Below are 21,093 nucleotides of genomic sequence, written 5' to 3' on the forward strand. Positions count from 1 at the left end.
TTACATGCTACATAATTGTGGGTAAAATTGATCCCATTACTGAAATGCATGGCCAGAGGCCCAGCACAAGGTTATTACTTTTTTGCTCCTTTTTCATCCATCCAACCCCATTTCTCCTTCTACTGTTTAAACTCTCTAGTTTACCACTTCCCTTTCAAAAGTCTTATCCACCCTGCCTCTCTCTTTTATTTGACTTCTTGTTAATGTCTCTTCTGCCAAGTTTCTCTTTACTGGGGATTTCAAGGGTGAGTGATGGCCTCCATGATGTACTCATCCTCTCTGTGCTTGACTCCCATAGCCTTCACCAATCTATAATCATTGTTGCCTGTATCCTGGATCTCATCTACAGCAACATGTGATTTTCCCCTTTTCTAGTCTCCTCTTACTCTGACTTACACTGGCCACTGGTTATTTAAACGTTCTCTTCTCTATTTCATCCCTCTGCAAATTGGAGTCTCGTTTCCCTCAAGCACCTTTATATCCATATAAATGTGCCATCCTCATCTGGCCTCTTGGTTATCTCTGTTTTTGACCCAGCTACTGTGCTATCTGCAGGGGAAGTTGACACAGAGAGAACACCTGCTTGCTGTCTACATTACAGCTACCACTGTAGGTAACAGTGAGGCAGAAAAATGCTTCCAAGTTCCTGGTGGTAGACAAGGCATTAAGGAGAGCATTTTGGATCTCTCATCTATAGAAAGAATAAAGTCAGCTGGAGCCAATCTAGTTTCCTCTGTGGATCATCCAAAAGGGTTGAGGGCCATTTCATGAAGAGGGTAGAATAAGATCAGAAGGTTTATGGGAGAAGAGAATAAAGTGGTATAAGGCTTGGTAGCTCTTCAGAAACTTTAAAGTCAGTTGAGCTCAATACAAATACATGGTCCTACCTTTAAAAGGCTGATAATAAACATCCAAAGCAATGGGATGAGACAATCAGAAGTCAATGAAATGTGGGAGTGTTTAGGGCAATTTTTCTCTTTCAAAATGCTCCATGGGAACAGTTTGCAGAAAGCAAACTGACTTGAACCAAATGCAGTGATGGATGTACTGATCTTCTGTTTCCTCAATCATGTACCTTTCTGGTGGATATTTGTGTATTTAAGAACAAATCCTGCTATGGGACTAAAGCCTGAAATGAGAGAAAGAAAGCGTATGTTGGCTATTTTGTGCTGATGAAACTTCCCAGCATGAAATAGTTCTGGATGCCTTTTAATTCAGAAGTAATCCGGAACATGACATAACATAAACTCTACTCCAGCAGAACTGAACTAATGCCAAATTAATTATTTAGGATTTTAAAATGAATTGTGCCCTGGGCTGGCCTGGGATCCATTTAAATTACATTCCTAAGTAGGAACCTAAAGTTGAGTACTTTCAGCATGTCTTATTAGTGGTGGTAGTGTTAAAGTCTTTTTTTTTTTTTTTTTTGTGTGTCTACATCTTCATTACAACATGCTTTTCGGAGGGTGTCAGTTTTATTTGTCAGTAGAGCATCAGCCGCATAGTGCTTTGTGTACTTGTATAAACAGTACTACTTTCAAAGGCCTAAAAACGTTTAGTGTGGGATGTGTGTGAAGTTTTAAATTCTGATTCCTAGAAAAATAACAGACCAGATTCTGAGGTTATGACTGTGTCCTATACCCAGTCAAATTCCCACTGACTCCAGTTCTCTCTCCATCCATTTTAGACTCATGCCCAAGGAGGAAAGAAAATGGTACAGACTGATGAATGGCGGGATAGCACTGTGGAGGAAAGGCTGGAATACTCACTTGTCAAGGTGAATTTATATAAAGTTACCTTACGTAGGCAAAGTATGCAGTATGCAGATATCATACCTGTGGCCCACCTGCTGTTACCAAGATATAGTCCTTAAGAAGGCCACTGTTGGCTTAAAATTCATAATCTCTCTTGCCTACATTACTAATAATACAAGTAATTTCAAACAAGTAGTCATATTTAGCTTTCACTGCTTAGACTCTTTCACTTGCAATTTACTCAACTATGTGAATGGGGATTGACTGGTCAGCTTCACTTCTAATGTTCTGTTTCTACTCCATTTCATTTTCCGTTAAAAGGATGCTGGTATGTTTGGGTTGCAAATGCGATGAAGAGCAGCGTTCATGTAATCATAAACTGGTTTCCATTCAAACTCTTTAAAAAGATTTGTTTATGTTGGGAGTTAGCACAAAATATAATTATGTAACTTCATGATTAGTCAGTGTTTGGATAGATGCTTGTTGTAGACAGTTTACTAATTGCATACTAAATAAAGAATAGTGAATTGCATAGAGAAAGTGAATAAGAAAGTGTTATTTACCCCTTCACATAACACACAATCTAGGGGTCACCCAATAAATTTAATAGGCAGCAGATTTAAAACCTATACAAGGAAGTATTTCATTCAATGCACAGTCAGTCTGTGGAACTCATTGCTTGGGTATGTTGTGAATGTCAAAAGTATAACTGGGTTAAAAAAAATTAAATAAGTTCATGGAGAATAGGTCTATAAGTAGCTATTAGCCAAGGAGGTTAGTGATGCCACCCCATGCTCTGGGTGTCCCTAAACCTTGGAGAGCCAGAAACTGGGACAGAATGACAGGGGATGGATCACTCTATAAATTGCCCTGTTCTGTTCATTCCCACTGAAGCATCTGTCACTGGCCACTATCAGAAGACTGAATACTGGTCTAGATGGACTATTGATCTGATCCAGTATGGCCATTCTTATGTTCTTATTACTTCTGTGGGTGTGCAGTCACACAGAATCCCCCCAGAAAATGCATCCCCACCCCGCAGAATTCCTGTGCTTCCCTGCAGAAAACTGTAGGGAAGCCGGGGGTGGGTGGGTGGGGTGGGGAGGTGGGGGAATGACCCTGGGTGCAGGGTTTTGGGGCGGGGGGGGCCCGAAGATTGCCCCCCTCCAAACAGAGGTGAGTCATGGGGGGGATACACGGGTTTATGTGCCACTATCCCCTTCCCCCTCCCGGTAGAGTCTCATTGCCCCTGCACCCCGAACCCCCCAACGAGCCCCTATATATCCAGATCTCCCACTGAGCCACTTTCCCACATATTTCCCCACACAGAAACGTCTCACCCCACACCTGGATTCCCACACACTAAGCCCCACCACACTTGGATTCTGCTGGACTGAGCCTCCCTGCCCATAACTGGCGCAGAGGGGTAGGGCCAGCCCTTGCACTGAGTCAGGGTCAGGTGCAGCCTCGCTGCTTTGTGTCTGTACTGGGGGAGGTGCAGGCTTCAGGGTGATCTCCAGCCTCAACGTAGTCAGTGGCCTTTGCTCCCCACTGCCTGCTGGAGCCACATTTATTTATTGACAAATACAATTTGCAGGATTTTATAGAATTTAAAATATTGTGTGCATAATTTTTAATTTTTTTGGCACAGAATTTTTAAGTTTGGCACAGAATTCCCTCAGGAGTATCTTATGCATATTTTAATGAGAGCAAGGCTGTCCAAGAAAAAGTAATTGAAAGATAGTTATGATGCATTCTTGAAGATAAGCAGACTAAAATTGATCAATTTTTGCTTTTGTGATTTTTTTTTTTTTTTAAAAGGACTCTGAAAATTATGGGGAGAACACCAACATGAATACCCACACATATATGGGTGTGTGTGTGTGTATGTATGTATATATATATATTGTGTGTGTATGTGTATGTATGTATATATATATATAAAAATAAAAATTTTGTAAATTTTTTTTCAGGGCATTGAAAAATTCGTCATTGAGGACACAGAAGAGGCAAGATTAAACTATGAAAAATATCCCAGATCTCTGAACATAATTGAAGGGCCCCTGATGAATGGCATGAAAGTTGTTGGTGATCTTTTTGGTGCTGGAAAGATGTTTCTGCCTCAGGTAAAGACGGGAATAATCCCTGTCTCTTGTATTTCCACAAGTTTAGCCTAGCCTCTCTATTATCTATCCAGTTGTTGCTTATAATAAGTGTCCATAAGTCGTTCTATTCCAGCTTCCCTTTCCAAAGGAAGTAGAATGTTTAAATGCTAAAAAACTAGATGTAGCTATTAAGATGATGATGTGCAATGAAAGAACAAAAAACATGATCCTTCTTTGTAGGTGGGGTTTTGTTGGGTTTTCTGTTTTGTTTCCTTCCCTTTCTTTTCAATTCCCCATCTTTTTTCCATGCTGCTTGGTGGGCACCTCTTTGACCATTGCATTGTAATTTCATCTTTAGTGGATTTTACTTAAGGGCCTGATCCTGAAAAGAGGTGAGCTCCTTCAACTCACATTGAGCTATTTATGTTTGGTGGTTACTAAGCACTTGTCAGGATTGGGCCACACAGCCCTGCTCCTACAGTGAGCTCCTGCACTCAGTGGGGCTCTGCATGGAGCAGTAGTTGGACAGCATGGAGCTCACCACAAGAGTGGGATCTGTGTTTGCAAATGTGTATTTTGGTTTGCAGGTTTTCTGTGACTGGTTAGAAAAACAAGCTGTTGAAGGGCTGTAGTTTCTCTGTGTCTGACACTCCTTTCCTCCATTTGTCAATTCAGGTGATAAAGTCTGCTCGAGTTATGAAGAAAGCAGTTGGCTACCTCATTCCCTACATGGAAAAGGAAAGGGAGGAAAAGAGAGCTAAATCCGGCAGCACTGAAGAAGAGGTAAGTTGTGCTCTCTTGTGCTGTAACTCGGTAAAACTATCTTTCACTGAAGCTGGGCTATAGATCTGTATGAATTGTTTGATTTAAAAACCTGAAATCTAGGCCAGGCACACCTCAGTGTGTGAACCTAGGCCTGGTTCCAAGTGGATCTTGTATGAATTAGGGCTAGGAGTCCAAATCACATGGCACGCTCAGGCTCCGCATGGCTGTGACCTGAAGCCAAACACCAGAACTTCTGTGGGTTGGGTCTGAAATGTCGTGTATGTTTTTAGTTTGAACTTCAAAATTTGTGGAATAACGCTGGTAAACTGAAAATGACAAATCCCATACGGCTTTGCCAATTATCGGGGGCCTGGATGCGATGTCGGATCTAAATTCTGCAGCAAGATCTGCTTTCTGCGGTTTGTCAGCAGCAGATGTTGTGGCAAATGGAAACTTCTGCAGCAGCATAATGTAAAAGAATTTTGAAAAATCAGGAGAAACCCAGAGAAATGGTAAACCTAAAATTTGTAAGTTTTCTTGGGCTTTTCCTTAGATGAATACTTTTCAATGGATTTATAGTTTTGTGCTGCGGACATCAAGGCCTCTTGATATAGAATTTATTTTCCATTTTGCTATCCATTCTTTACATAGTTATGCCTTTCATGAAATAATGGTTAAACATTTAAAAAAAAAATGCTGGAAAGAAGGACTTTAATAGAAAAAAATTCCGTATAATTTAACGGGAGAGAGAGAGCATGTCTTTTTTCTTTCTCCTCCCTTAGCCATCTCTCATGGATTTTTCTCTCTCCTGCCGGAGAATGATTTTGCAGACTTTTTTTCCCTTCTCCTCCATTCGCAGCAGCAACATATTCTTTGCTTCTGCTCCTCTCTGTTCCGAACCAACTCCTGTCTATTTTAAGTTGTGTGCACCCTAGTATTCCTCTTTAGGGTGACTGCCTGTATCTGATCTAGTGCCAATAAGAATCTGGATTGGGCCCCATGTGAGCTTTGTGGCCTCTGTGGCATTTGGTGAGCTCTGTGTCACCAAAGAGGGAGGCTAACAGAGTTTGAGGGATTTTAAGAAAGAGTCAGCTCCTGCTCAGTGTAAGACTGCTGCTCTGATGGGGAAGGTGGGAAGAGAATGAGCAAGACCGAGCAGTCCTTCCTGCAGCGTCTGCTCAGTGAGGGCTATAGAGTCTTCCCCTGGAAATACTGCTCCTGGAGATAGCTGTTGAGCAGGAGGAGAATGCCTTGCAGCCTCCATCTGAAAGCACGTTTGCACACTTGACAGACTTCACTTTTTCATGGTTCTTTCCAGGACCATTTCAGTCACTGAGAGGCAGGGATGGTGAAGCCCTACCTATTGCATGAGAGGACAAAAGGTCTGCAACCACAGCCAGTAGCAGAATAAAAAGAGTAATTTGGGTCCGTACCCATTACTGGAGCACTCCACCTCATTTGCAACAATCAAAATGACCATGTTTAAAGAGTACATCTAAAATAAAGTACTTGTCTAGTATAGATTTTTATTTCTTCCTTTCCCCTTAATGTCTTTATTTCCTTAGAGCTTTCATCACTGGCTAAGTCTATAGCGGTTACTAGGTCGTCATACTTTCATATAGTTTTCCCCCGCCACTCACTTGATTAAATAGATTTTTAAATTTATTTTTATGTATTCCAACAGAAAACGCTCCACAAAATTCATCACTGTAGTTCCTCTAAGATGTTTCCTAGTGAGCCATCATTAGGTGTGGTGTTCTCAAATGCCCTCTCTCCTAAAAGAGAGAAGTATTGTTAAGATATCAGATTAGCCATTTTAGTAAACAGCAATATCCTTGAGGAGCTAAGGATTTGTAGATGATCAGAGATGCAAGCACTTCACAAAAAGACTTATTAGTGAGAGCAGCAGTGATTGCTGAAAGCACACTTCATTAGTAGGCACGCTGAGATTTATGGAGATGCATAATGGAAAGTGTTCTAGCAAGCCCAGAAAAGGCACCGGAGGCCCCAAGGAGGAGATCTGGTGACTGTTCCTGGATCCATATAGGAGAGAAGATACTCAAAACGTATATTTCTAGTTGTATTTTAATATGCAACATTCTCCCCTCTGCCTGGGCTCCGCTTGATGCAGGGAAGCGGGGAGCCATCATGGAGTCTATGACTGCTCCCTGTCCTGCACCAGTCCGGAATTATAGCAGCCTATGGACTGCTCTAAGGTATGCCACTGACATACGGTTCTTGAGGGAGAATCACTAAAGGGGAGCTCTACTTTTGCCACACCACTGGCAGTGCCCTCTGTGCCAGCATGGGGGGTGCATCTGGTGCAGGAGCTCCCTCGTCTAGGTTTACACCCTTGGTAGATTCTGATCTTTAAGGGGAATTCTCTGCTGGCCATTGATGTCCCGAATCTGGCCAATTTGTGCAGCTTGAGTCATATAAAATAGCCAGGTTGGACTAGAGAGTCTGGCCCGTTATTACTGAGTTGTAGAAGATTCTAACTCTTTTGGTGTGTGTGAAACTTTACTCCTCAATTCCTTTCCATCCATAATTCACTTCCCTTTCAATACAACATTCAAATAGATCAAAATTATCCTCGAGGCACAAACGTGCACTTGGTTCTGAGCAGTTGTTCTCCGTTCTAAATATTTTATCTAATTAAACTAGAATATTAGTGCATTTGTTATATTTTAGAGCAGCAGTACTACACAAGTTCAAGTCTATGTAACCCTGAACGAAATAGGGTTCAGCTCTAAAACAGTTTTACCAGTTAAATCGGTCTCAGAAATCAGTTACTTTTCAGTTAATAATTGTCATTTAATATTGATTTGTGTTGCAGTAGCACTAGGAGCCCCACTCATGGACTAGGACCCCGTTATGCTGAGTGCTGTACAAACAAATTGAGCCTTCCTCATAGTTATAAATACTGAGATGTTTGTTCATCTTGTAGGACCCTTACCATGGCACAGTAGTGCTAGCTACTGTAAAAGGAGACGTACATGATATTGGCAAGAATATCGTGGGAGTGGTACTAGGCTGCAACAATTTCAGGTAATGAACTTAGCTGTTTGTCCCTGTTTTCTTTACAGTATAATATTCTCTTCTAAATTATAATAAAATTTGTTGTGTCAGAAGAAACTAGAATAGGGCAAAAAGCAAGGGCCAGGATTGCTAGTCCTATGAGTTAAAAACAGCAACAAAAAGAACCAGGAAACTGACTTAAACCCACAAGGTTTTAGAAGAAAAATAAACAGTTACTTTTATGTGCCATTTGCTTTTGAACCTTTAAGGTCCTTTTTTTTCAACTTTTTCTTCACAGCCACAAGCCCTTGAAACTTGAAGGTCTTTGTGAAGGTTTATAATTTCTTTTTTTAAAAATTTAAGCTGAGAGGCTCACCTAGCACTGAGGCCCCACCATCAAAATCCAGGGGAAGTACCCACATGAAAAACCCATCTTCCTGCTATCAGTTGCTGGGAAGAGGGAAAAGCGAGGATTTCAGACAGGGTACTGTCCAGGATACTGCTTGGGGCAGGGATCTGTATTTCATATCAGCCTCTGGCTAATAGGCATCTTATAAATCTAAAGTTCTTCCCTTTTCTAGCTACTGGAAAGAAGATTAAACTTCCTTTTTTCTTTTTTTTTTGTCCCTTATGCAGAACATCCTAGCTGTTGCAAGGGGTGTGGAGGTCAGCAGCAAGCAGAGTACTTGGATACTTGGCTCCTCCCTCACCCTTTGTTTGGCTTCTTTTCCCCATGAATAACTCCTTGTGTATGCCAAAGCAGCATGGAACTGACATGATTCTTGTTGCTTTCCCTGCTGCCCACATGGTTGTGAATAGCAGCTTGTGGAACTGACCAGAGGCTTGTCAGCTTTGCTCCACTGCTGCTTTGCACGGTTATGAGCAGTAACAGAGGCACTTGAGTTACCTGTGCAGATTCAGAAAGGTGACACTGTATTGGTTTACTGTAAGTGTGTTTGGAAAGTTATTTACACAGTCATAAGGAATAGAAAGTTAATTTTCGTGTAAAGGAAAACATAAGTTCTACATAAGTTTATGGTACAGGTTGCCTCAATTGCCCAAAGCAAGTGGATTTTTTGAGCCCTGATGTTAGTTTTTTGTATTTGTTTATTCTGTTCCTCTCTTCACACTTAAAATTTACCACCGTAATGTTTTACCATCAGTAACTTATTGCTTACTACTTTTTAAAAGCCTTCACTACATTAGTGTTTGAACAAAAGTTCAACAAATTTGAACAAAAAAAATGGAAGAATGAGTGAAGTTAAATACTATCAAAATCATAGTTTAAAATACATTTGTTTGCCACCAAAATTGTTATATGAAAACAGCACTGCTTTCCATATTATTTGTGTTTAGTTTGTTCACATCTGTTCCCCCTCCATCCCTGTTTATTACATAAATAAAAATAATGTGGAAATTTTTAAAAAAAAGTCGGACTGTGCAGTTTCTCAGTCCTCTCCTCTCCCCGATACTTTATCCTCTGAAATCCGTTCAGGAGCTGAAAGTCCTCCAGGGTCCCCAGTATTTCCAGAATAATAAACCTGCAAAAAGGGACCACCTTCTCTCCTCCCCCCCACCACCTTTGCCTTCAGACTTCTGTGGTCTTCCTGTATAATACAATGCTGCAGTATTGGACCAGTGGTTTATAATGAAGTGTTTTGATCTTCATTCAGAAATGCTCTGTTTTTGTTAACTTCAGGAAGTCTTGTACCATTACATTTCTTTTCACAGAGTTATCGATTTAGGAGTCATGACTCCGTGTGATAAGATATTGAGAGCTGCTATTGAAAACAAAGCAGGTACGGAGATTTCATTTGTACTTTTCAGCTGTTTGATTTTAAACACATTTGAATTATATTGCTGATGAGGCATACTTCTAAAGTTTGAGAAACTTATGAATAGCATGGCAGTGTAAAGACTTTACCATAGATAAGTAAGAATTTAAGTACTTATTCTTTTTTTATTGTTGTTGCTACTTGTATCTGGTATTTACTTGACAACTTTTATCCAGGAATTTCAAAACACTTGGCAAAATAATACCTATGTGAAATGGTAAATCCTATTATACCCATTGCACAGATGGATAAACTGAGGCTTGGAGAGGTTAAGTGATTTCTCCAATGTGTCACAAGTCAGAAAAAGAGTTAGGGATAGAACTCTTGGCCTCTAGAACCATTCTGAACTTGTAAACCAGTGCATGTTAAAACCAGAATTCATCTTTCTAGGACGACAATGAACTACTTGTCTGGACCAAGTCCCAGTTGCTCTCAAATTATGTGTTGTGGCTTGGAGGACGTGAACTATGCAGGAATACAGATGGGGGTTTGAAAGCACTAGTATGGTAGATGAGGGTCCCCAAGGGCTGTGTGTATAGTAATCCAACTCCTTATGCCTTTTTGAAAGGGCACACTCACCACTAGTGTGTCCTCTTATGGCTAGGCATGGTGTAGCAGGTTCTGTCACCTCTAAAGCTCCCGGCCAACAATCACTTTGGCCTGGTGGTGCTCTCTTTTCCTGGAACTCAGCCCTCTGCCCAGGTCATGATTTAAGTCCACCTCTTCCATGGTAACAAGTGCAGCAAACCAAAGTCCAAAACCTTGTATCGGATCCTCAGTCCTAACTCTGGGCCCTCTGGTCCTCACGTGTTTCTCTCAGGGGCTTCACTCCACCTTCTCCAGTGGCTGGTAAGGGAACCTAGGCCCTCCCACTCCTCTGGGTTCCAGCCCAGGGTCCTGTAGCGAACAGACAAGGTCTGTCTATTCAAATCCAACCCTGCTCCCTCTCTGGGCTTCTTCCAACCATAGCCTTTTATGAGGCCTTATTCTCACACTCTTCTCTAAGGGCCAGGGATTTGCAGGACTCTCCCCTGGAATCTCCCAATCAAATTCCAAAGTAAAAGTACAAAAGAAAAGCCAACTTCTGCCGCCTTTGAGCTTGTTCATTCATCCCTCTCTGGTGCTCTGTTTTGTTCCTCAGCTGAGCACTTTCCAGACTTTCTCCTTGGAAGGACTTTCTCCTTGGCACCTCCCAACTCCAGCTGGAGTCAATGGGAGCTGCATATACTCAATACTCTGAGAACGAGGCCCAGTATGTCTAAAGTTGGGCACTCAAAATCATTTGCCTCTTCTGAAAATTTTGTATCTTCCAGTTAGGTCAAAACTACCACCCAGTGCTTCTGAAATACTATGTTTTATTAATAACTGCTGTGTTTTTACAGTACACTTTCTCTCTTTGGTGTCTGAAGCACAAAGCTGATTTTATAAAGTTTAGCTACAGATGAAAAATTGTATTGTGCAATACTACTTTCCTAAGTAAATTTTTTTAACCCATTTTTGTTTAATCTGTGATAGATATAATTGGCCTGTCTGGTCTTATCACACCTTCTTTGGATGAAATGATTTTTGTTGCCAAGGAAATGGAGAGATTAGAGATCAAGATTCCTTTGTTGATTGGAGGAGCAACTACATCTAAGTAAGAAAGATATTTTGAGGATATTTTTAAAATACCATCAAATATAAGATTTTTTTTTTCTTTAACAATACATAGAAGGGTAACTCTTCTCTCCGCCATGTACTGCTGCTGTTATAATTTTCATCTCGAGGAACCCAAAACACTTTTACCACCATGGACCAGATCCCCACCCTCACAACACCTTCATGCAAGGAGCTGAGCAATTTGGCTCTGATCCAGCAAAGCACTTCTGAGTGTACTTAACTTTAATCGTATCATGATGATGCTGTCATCATCATCATGGCAAGTCCCTTTGCAGATCAATCACCATGCAGATTCACCTTTAGCCAGACTTTAAGCAGATGATGGTTCCATTGACTTCAGTGGGCTTGTTGACATGCTTGAAGTTTAAGCATATTTTTAAGTGCTTTGCTGGATCAGGATCAGTATGTGCAGCACCTTGAGGATTGAACTCAGGGTCCCCTTGAAGCAGGCTAAGAGAGACACATTCTGGCCACTTGCACACATGCCACTAAATATTGAATTTGGTAGTCTGTTTTGGGACTGTGATCTCATTCTCTTGCATACATTAAAATGAAATAGTGTTACTGTTATGATTTTCTAAAAAACAATGTTGACACCTGACATCTAATATTAACCTTCTCAATATATTTAAGCAGCTGACAACTCTGGAGATTGCAGAGGTCAGTTCTTGACCCTGTGGAAGTGTTAGTATTGCTTCTTTCTTTACCAGCAGCTTGTGCATATTCTGATCAGTGGTTCCATTAGTCCTGGACCAAGTGGCCTTGGCAAAATGGTTCATAACATTACAGGAACTGACTAGATTAAGAAGACCATTGTGATGTAAACTTTAAAATACAGTAACCTTTAAATCTATGAAATAACCTTTTTACTTGCATGGGTCTCATTCATTGCCTATAATGTTGAGATTTCAAATATTGAGACTTTCAGCAAAGCAATTTTGTCCTAATTAGTGGAGGGCTACCTGCCTCCAACCCTAAATGCTAGTCATTTGTGGGTCCCAATGCACAGTCATTTTGAAACAGCCTTGCACAGTTCATTCATATGAAGACGAAGTAAACTACAAGGATGTAAGCTTCATTTCAGATTTTGGAGAGTAATTTACATATGTACAGTTTATTATACATTGTAGTTTTGTGTATATGCAGGTGTGCAGACACAGACTACAATGCATGTAAAATGTATGTGGACTTTTAAATCAAAGGCACATGCTTCATCACAGATTTTGGAGAATGAGGCATTTTCTTTTACTCTTCAAAGTAAGATAACACATATTTACTTTTACATTCAGACAAATACACTTCAAAGGCTGTTTATGAAGAGCCATCTGCACTCACCTTGTGGAGTCCAAGTTGCACCCATTCTAGTTCCTTTCCATAGATGAATGTCAATATTACAAACGCAGTCATTGCTTGGGTGTCGGGAAAATAAGTTTGGCTGAGGGAGAAGGAGATGCACAGATCCACAGACAGGATGTACATAGTTGGGCGTCTTTATTTTGAGAAGCACATACTTCCATTATTACTAAAATGTCTCTTAGTAATTTCAGACATAGTGGCAATGTATTACACTTGATGATTTTATGAAAGATAATTTAAAAAATATCAAAAAGATGCATTCTCACTGTATGCCATGTATCTGTCCATTCAGGTTTTTTCCCACCTTTGCATATTAAAATAAAGGTCGGAAGAGGTTTGGACCTTAAGCAAATATTATTTCTTGATGACTGAAATCCCAGACATGGTTATCAAAAGAAACCAAACTAAGATCCAAAAGAGGTAGCTTTCACAATTATACTGCAGAGTTATCGGTAATACATACATCACCCGCCTTGTCTCTCTCTTATCCTGGGACCAACAGTGCTACATTACTGCATATAAAGATTAATATGACAACTCATATTATGGGCTATATTTTTTACATTGCATTGTTAAATGCACAACTCAAGACTTCAGCACAGAGAATTGAAGGTGCAAAAATGTGGAAGTATTTTCACTTTATTTACACTTCTGAAATAATTCTAAGGTCTTAGATTCTTAAATTCTGTCTATTTTTTAAAGTTTAGAAATTAAACTTGCACTCAATGTTTAAAGTACATATAAGCATCTAAATAGATGGCCATGCCTATCTAGTTAATCTTTATTCTTTCGTACAGTAATGGCCCCCATTACTGTAGTATCTGAGTGTGTCTCAGTCTTTATTCTCAAAACACCTCTGTGACCTAGGGAAGTGGTGTTATCCCCATTTTACAGATGGGGAGCTGAGGCACAGATTGAGAAGTGACTTGCCCAGGGTGACACAAGAAGTCAGTGGCAGAGCAGGGGCTTGAACCCAGAACAAGGCTAGTGCCCAAACCACTGACCCATCCTTTTGCCCTTTGTTCTCCTGTTTTGGTGTGCAATACATTTTGCATATCTACATGTTACAATTATGTGTGTAATTCATTTTTTAATTACTGCAGTACTGGACATAACTGTCAAAACTAAGTACCACAGGTAGCCAAGTGTGCAATTTGGTGGTACTGGAAGCAAGAGTTTAAGGGTGTTGAAAGCCCTAGAGCAGTTGCAAGCAAGATATGATGTGTGTGTGTGTGAGAGAGAGACCATGTCTCCCTCTAGTGACTGGTCCTAGCAAGGACCTTGCTCAGACAGCTTGCCTAATGTGCGCATTACAAAGTTCCTCCTTCAGTTCAGGTGAGTGGGTGCTTGTGCTTTTGGTTCTAAAGGCTGTGGGTTTGTTACATGTACCTACAGTAGAATGCCTTATGTACTGTCAATCTCAGTACATCAGTTGTCTGTGTTAGCGGAACTCTGTTAAAGGACAAGAGGCCTACCTAAACAGAAAAAAGAAAAGGAGTACTTGTGGCACCTTAGAGACTAACAAATTTATTTGAGCATAAGCTTTCGAAAGCTTATGCTCAAATAAATTTGTTAGCCTCTAAGGTGCCACAAATCCTCCTTTTCTTTTTGTGGATACAGACTAACACGGCTGCTACTCTGAAACCTACTTAAACAGAAGTACTTGTAAGATGTACGGAAGGAACTATAATATTTTTTTCTAGTGGATTTAGCCTTAAACATCAACCTCATGGGGTATTATGAGGCTCAATTAATTGATGAGCACAATTCTGTTCTGTGTTGCAACCTTTTGAAAGTCAATGAGGTTATGTGTAGGGGAAGCTGGCACAGAATTTGGTTCAATATTTGTAAAGAATTTTGATACCCTTGGAAGGTGCCATTATACATATAAATTATATCTGTGTTTTTATTGATCAATTTACAGCTCATGAATGGATTAATTTAATCTTCTGTTCTAGTTGTAAATTTAGGATTTCATTGTCTGCCAGAAGAAATCTTGGCTTTTTAAAGTCTTTATAAAAAGCACAACCTTGAAAGTGTCTCAGTGCATCATGGTTTTGAAAAGACTTGTACCTTGGTTTGCAACACTTACTTTTGTTCTGTTTTCCCATTTCAGAACACATACAGCTGTGAAAATTGCCCCACGGTACAGCGCACCGGTCATTCATGTCCTTGATGCATCCAAGAGTGTGGTGGTTGTAAGTTCTGGATCGCAGTTCTCCCGCTCAAACACACCCACCCCACCCCTTCCCATAGTGCTATATATTTTATATGAAGTGGCCTGATCCTGCAAGTTCACCTGTGAGTAAAAGTCACCCTGTGCATGGGGCCAGATCAAGGCCTGTGCACTAGTGAAATCCCACTGAAGCCTATTTTGAGAGCCTAAGTGGGAATGAAGAGGTGCCTAAGTCTTGAGCCGGCCCTTAGCAAAGGGTGCATGTGCAGAACAACCATTCAGGTCCCTTTGGTTAGCTTTTAACTTTTAAGAATGTCACCAATAAGCCTCTTCCTGCTTTTTAAAAGCTAACTCCTACAGACCAGGCCTGCCTGGTAGTACTCATCATGACACTGTCACCAAGAGGAGGGAAACCCATGGTCAGGGATACCCCCTATCTTCTACGCTGGGTTGAGTTCATTGTCAAGCAGGGGAGTTTTCAGTGTGTCAGCGAGTGAAACAGTGCTTAGGGTTTTTGTCAGGCCAGTTCATGAGCAACAGGCAACTTCCGCTTGGAAGTAACATTCCACATTATCAGGGTGTGGCCAATATATGGATGAAATGAAGGATTAAAAAATTATTCCATAGGAACTCACCGGTTTATCAGTTGGAATCATCTCTCACATTGAGAGCTGGCCCCATGGTGATACGAAGTAAGATTTGTTCCCTAGACCCAGCACTGCTGTACAAGTGTTGAAGCTGGTCATCGCCTTAAGGCATATTGTTTTAATCCAAATCAATTTCCAGTATAATATCTACATAAATAAACACAATGCACACAAGGAAATCCAAATGTGATGAAAAATAAATATCTGCAACTCCCCCGCACTGTTTCTATATCAGATTTGTATGGTGTTATGCTGCTTTTGAATTGCGAAAAGCAGTCATGGACAAAATTAAATATTTTAAGAACAGAAAAATATCATAGTGCTACTATATAAGTCCATGGCAGGCCTACACCTGGAATACCATGTGCTGTTTTGGTGACCCTGTCTCAAAGAAGATATATTAGAATTGGAAGAAGTACAGAGAAGGGCAACAAAAACAGTTAGATGTATGGAACAGCTTCTGTATAAGGAGAGATTAAAAACACTGGCACTGTTCATCTTGGAGAAGAGATGACTGGAGCACGGGGAATATGATAGGTCTATACAGTTGTGAATTTGTGGAGAAAGTGTATAGGGAATTATTATTTACCCCTTCACACGAACCAGGGGTCACCCAATGAAATTAATAGGCAGCAGGTTTAAAACTAACATAAGGAACTATTTCTTTGCACAATGCAATCAACCTGTGGAACTCATTGGTAGGGGATGCTGTGAAGGCCAAAAGTATAATGGTTAAAACAAGAATTAAGTAAGTTCATGGAGGATAGGTCCATCAGTGACTATTAGCCAGGGTGGTCAGGGTCACAACCCATGCTGGACACAGAAAAAGCCCTGGGAGTCTGTTTATGAAGGAAGGGGTTCACCCAGATGGGTTGTGGAAAAGAAAACCTGTGGAAGGCAGAGTAGGAAGAAACGGAGGGAAAGAGTAGTGAGTGGGTGTCTGTAAATTTCTGACTGCTAGAATCTGTGTCTGGACAATAGGGGTTGGATCATTTGATAAATTGCTCTGTTCTGTTCATTCCCTCTGAACCATGTGGTCCTGTCCACTGTTAAAAGACAGGATACTGGGTTAGGTGGACCATTGGTCTGACTGAGTATGGCCGTTCTTATGTTCACATGTAAATTGTGATATGAATCATAGAAATCTCAAATTACATGCTTTTGCTCATAAATATATTATCCTGGGGTTGGCTTATGCTTTTTTCAAACTTTGATTCTTCACATTGAGTAATTTCTTTTTGGGAAACACCTACAGTACTGTATCTTATAGATCTGCCCCCTTGACTCCATAAAAATATCATTTTCATACTCCACGATGGATGTGTAAAAGGAAAGTATATGTTAACTTTATGGACTCTCTGTTTTTTCAGTAAGCCAGAAGTTCGAAGAAGCTTTGAGAATTTCAAATGTTAAGTCTTAGTTTTAAAACGATCCTGGCTTCTAGAGTTCATGTTAAGTGATGGGTTTTTTCCTAACATGTTCTGTCATTAAAGACTGCATGCTTTAAATTTTAAAGGAAAGTAAAGGCTTAAAGTACTGCCATTGAAAATGACTGATGATAGAGAAGACAGTTGCTCAGAGGACCTAATAATCTCCTCCTGGGGTAAAGGAGATAAAAACCTTGGGGAGGGGGGGAGTGTCATCATCATTTCTCTTCCATATCCTCCAAACCTCAGGGAAACTTCTCTGTAGGCCTCAGGATCTACTTTTGGGAAGGGGATCTGCCAAGTGTTGGCAGAGACAGAGGACAGCTGCACTCCATGGTGGTGTTTCTCCTGTCCCTTACCCGCAGTCCCACAGAGATTTCCCCACTGGAGTTAATGCTGATGGGGGTCTGCATTATCTTTCTGGATTCCCTCTTCTGAAACACCCTCTGATGGGATATTCCCAGGGGAAGCAGCTCCTGGCATGAAAGATAAACCCTGTGCCTCTGCAGTGCCTATATGTGTATGTCCCTGGACTAAAGCAGATACAATGAGACATAAGGTTTCTGTGCATCAGCGTCCCTGCCTGTTCTGTGGGAAGAAAATGCTTGTTATGGACAAAATCCGAGCAGCATTGTGAAAAAAGTTTCTTTAATATAATGTTGAATTGCCTGAGTTTAGGGTTGCAGCTGAGAACTGAAAAAAGATGCTAACACAGACCCCAATCTCCTAATTGCAGTTTGCTCACTTGAGATGTTCTTACGATTTCCTGATTGACTTTGGCTGACTTGTTTCTCAATTACTATGATTGTCTAGCCCATTATTTTTAACTGCCCGTTTCCACAACTACAGTGACATAAAGAATCATTTAAGAGACCTTGATTATAATTCAAGGCATTTTGCAGTGACAAGCTATTGAATTGGGTGAGGCTAGTTGCTGATTCATTGTCTTCTGTTCTGTAACTGTTCTAGAAGATAGCAGTGTGGGGCTAAGATGGATGCTGGTGCATTCAAACCACCTACCAAGGAAGTTATGGGGTATGTGCTGTTCCTCAGAACAGGAAAATAGCTCATAGAAAAGAATGTGGAATCCTCTGGCTGAGCCTTGGCCTGGTTCCTGGGCCTGCTCAGAGTCTGTTAGCAGTCTCCTCCTCTCAGCACTTTCCTCGGCCAGGCTGAACTCTCATACCATCGTACAGGCACTGTGTCTTTTTGGTAACATGGACAAAAAAGAAAATGTCCTAATCATGTTAAGGACTCAAGGAGCCACATCCTAACTCCAGTAGATACACAGTCAAAACATGCTTTATAACACCCACTTCCTTCTGTCCTTCCTACCTCCAGCAAATTGACCCGGTATGAGGTGAGGTTCATTCACTTCTTGGCCATCCCCTTGTGTCTGGATCTGGGGATCAGCTCTTGTCTGGTCCGGCACCCGCTTCTGTCAGTCACTCTGTCTCAACAGTGGTCTCTCCTCCCATACTTCATAGCAGTCCCTCTTCATGACTCAGTCCTCTGGCAAGGTCACTGTGTAGTCTTCCCCTTCTGTGGTATCAGAGTTCCTCCAGACCAACAGTCTGTGCACCGTCCCAGGCAGTGCTTTGTGCCAATTCCCAGTCTGTGCCACTTCCCCAGAGGTTGGTAGGGGAAGCTGGACCCATCTACTACTCCACATTGCAGCCCAGGGACCCTGTCAGCAGCCACCAAGGTCTACCCAGTCTCAACACTCGCTGCTCTTTCCCTCTGTTTCTTCCTGCTCTGCTTTCCACAGGGTTTCTTCCCCACAACTCCTTTGGTTGAACCCCTTCCATCAGGGCTAGGCTCCCAGGGCTTTTCCTGTGTCCAGAGAGTGAATGCAGACCCTCTCCCTCAAGCCCTCTTCTGTTCTCAACTCCCTGGCTTTATACAAGCCCAGCCTGCTCCTGCTTAGCTAGACCGCATCTTCTATTAATGCATGTCATTGAAGCCTGACTCTCCCCTTCCCCGCCAGCCACCCCCCAGTGCAGCCTATATGGTTAATGGGACCCGTCTGAGGCCCTTAACCGCTTCAAGGCTGGTGTGGGATGAACGTGCTATCACACAGTGCCTCTGCCCTCTCCCCACATGCATACTGTGCCTTCTCTCCCTGTACCCTCCCCAGCAAATGTGTGTTGTGCATCCTCCAATTTCTTTGCAGGCATCTTTCCTCATTGGGGAGAGAAAGGATTGGGTCTCTTTTCTTCTCCTCTGAGCCTCCCTGGGTGGCTGTCACTCTGTGTCAGATGCTGCCCTTCTCATCTGGCGGTGAAGACAGAGTGGGTTACAGCACCCCTTGCCACCTCCCCATAGTGACAGGGTGGGTAGGTGCGGTTTAACTCAATCTTTACTCCGTGTATGAAGTATTGGCCATTTTCAATTGGTTCCTTTCCCTTACACTAGCCGTTAACTAATGACTAACATTTAGCTAATTCCTAGGATGATGCTATCTGGGCATCAACTAATGTCCTGGGCTTTATTTTGACTTTATAGTAGGGGGTGGCTGCTGGCAGGTGGGGACATATCTAGAATCATGCCTGCAGGGAGTCCCCACCCCCTCCTTCCATCTGCAAGTGGTTTCCAACAGCTCTTTCAGGCCAGGAACAAAAGGGGTGCAGGTAGTGGGGAGCAAAGCACTAGTAGGGTTGGTCCCATCTGAGGGAGTCTTGACAGCAAGGGAGAGGGAGGCAGGGTGCATCAGACTCTGTGCCTTTATGGGGATTGTTTCTTTCGGCACTCTCAGAAAGGCCAGAGAGCTGACAATGGATGGCGGGGCTAGAGGTATAGCCTGGCTGCACCAGTCAGTGTTAGTTTGAAGTATTGTTTTAATATGTTTGACTTAGTCTCTCATCTACAATATGATGATTTACTAGCTCACTGGTAGTTTAGTGATGGGATTGGGCTTTTCATTATCATCCTGATCTAGATAAGAACTGTCACAGTTCAGGGCAACCGCACCTGTATTCCCCCTCGGAACTCCACCAAAGGCACCTGCTCTAGGGTTCTGGCTCCTTACCCATCACCTCTCTTGATCACACACCCATATCTCCCTTCCCTCCTGACTGTGACTGCTAGCAGTCACAAGTTATCACACAGCTCTTTCCCAAAAAACATTTATTCTTAAGGTGAAAGCATTACAGGGAAAACATTAAAACAACAAAAGACTCTACAGACATGCTAATAAGCTTACCCCAGAGAACTCCAACAAGGGCTCTGGCAGGGAGTCAGGCCTTCAAACCCCATAAAGGGGGTTTTCTGTGGTTACAAGTTCATAATACCCATGAATAGGTCATTATTTCCTTAATTCAGCTTGAGCTTTTGATGTTGAGACTCCAGGAACAGAAAGTAAGCAGACAGTGGTCCCCTCCTCAGGCTATAGCTTCCCACAACTGGGGTTTTGCATAAATGGAGGTGGGTAATTTGTATTCACCTCTCCGTAGAGATTCCCCAGGCAAACCACTTGACACTGTCCCAAAAGTCCATTCTTGTCCGGCACATCGTTCAGTATAGTTCTCTGAAGTTCGTAACATTTCCCAGGGTTCACATCCTGTCTCCTCCCAGCGAGAGGTTATGTACAACCCTGGTCCACAATAATATATAAACCATTAATTTAATATTCTGGGCCCCAAATGTACTAAAACTTAATTCAATAAGGCCTCCCAAAGATATTTTAGGAAATTGCTATGTCAGTCACAAGACCCACAGAAGCTACAGTATGAAAGGCTGATGACTCACTTTGAAGTTCAAACTTGTCCATGCTGCAGCAGCTTTCCTACTGCTAAAACTCCCTTTTGCTTTCTCAGTGCTCTCAGCTGCTAGATGAAAACCTGAAAGATGATTTCTTTGAAGAAATAATAGAGGAGTATGAAGACATTAGACAGGACCACTATGAGTCTCTCAAGGTAAATAAAACTGCATTGTGTATTATATAAATTCTTTCCCTTCTAAAATGACCAGGGATGAGTATAAAAATATTGCTCGGGCATGCAGGAGTGAAATCAGGAAGGCCAATTCACACCTGGAGTTGCAGCTAGCAAGAGATGTTAAGAGTAACAAGAAGAATTTCTTCAGGTATGTTGGTAACAAGAAGAAAGTCAAGGAAAGTGTGGGCCCCTTACTGAATGAGGGAGGCAACCTAGTGACAGAGGATGTGGAAAAAGCTAATGTACTCAATGCTTCTTGTGCCTCTGCACGGTAATTGAGGTGAAGGCCTGGACAAGAGTTTTAGCTCTCTGGACAGAAAGCCACTGTTGAGTTTTATAAATGTTGGGAGGTAGAAAATTGATTTGGAGACAAACTGACTATGAGGGATGAGCGTATGGAATGCACTAAAGACAAC

General features: G+C 41.8%; 1 protein-coding gene across 5 annotated transcripts in view; it reads left to right on the forward strand.

The window, feature by feature from the left end:
- MTR (5-methyltetrahydrofolate-homocysteine methyltransferase) overlaps window positions 1-21,093 on the forward strand; it is a 72,897-nt gene that overhangs the window by 42,507 nt on the left and 9,297 nt on the right. For all 5 annotated transcript variants that reach the window (XM_043544341.1, XM_037895296.2, XM_043544340.1 and 2 more), the window contains 8 exons: window positions 1,688-1,777; window positions 3,728-3,880; window positions 4,535-4,642; window positions 7,572-7,672; window positions 9,374-9,441; window positions 10,993-11,113; window positions 14,609-14,690; window positions 20,558-20,656. In XM_043544341.1, coding sequence (XP_043400276.1) covers window positions 1,688-1,777; window positions 3,728-3,880; window positions 4,535-4,642; window positions 7,572-7,672; window positions 9,374-9,441; window positions 10,993-11,113; window positions 14,609-14,690; window positions 20,558-20,656 — 822 coding nt within the window. The remainder of the gene's footprint in view (window positions 1-1,687; window positions 1,778-3,727; window positions 3,881-4,534; window positions 4,643-7,571; window positions 7,673-9,373; window positions 9,442-10,992; window positions 11,114-14,608; window positions 14,691-20,557; window positions 20,657-21,093) is intronic.

Source organism: Chelonia mydas, chromosome 3 (genome assembly GCF_015237465.2).
Source record: "Chelonia mydas isolate rCheMyd1 chromosome 3, rCheMyd1.pri.v2, whole genome shotgun sequence".
Classification (NCBI taxonomy): Eukaryota; Metazoa; Chordata; order Testudines; family Cheloniidae; genus Chelonia; species Chelonia mydas.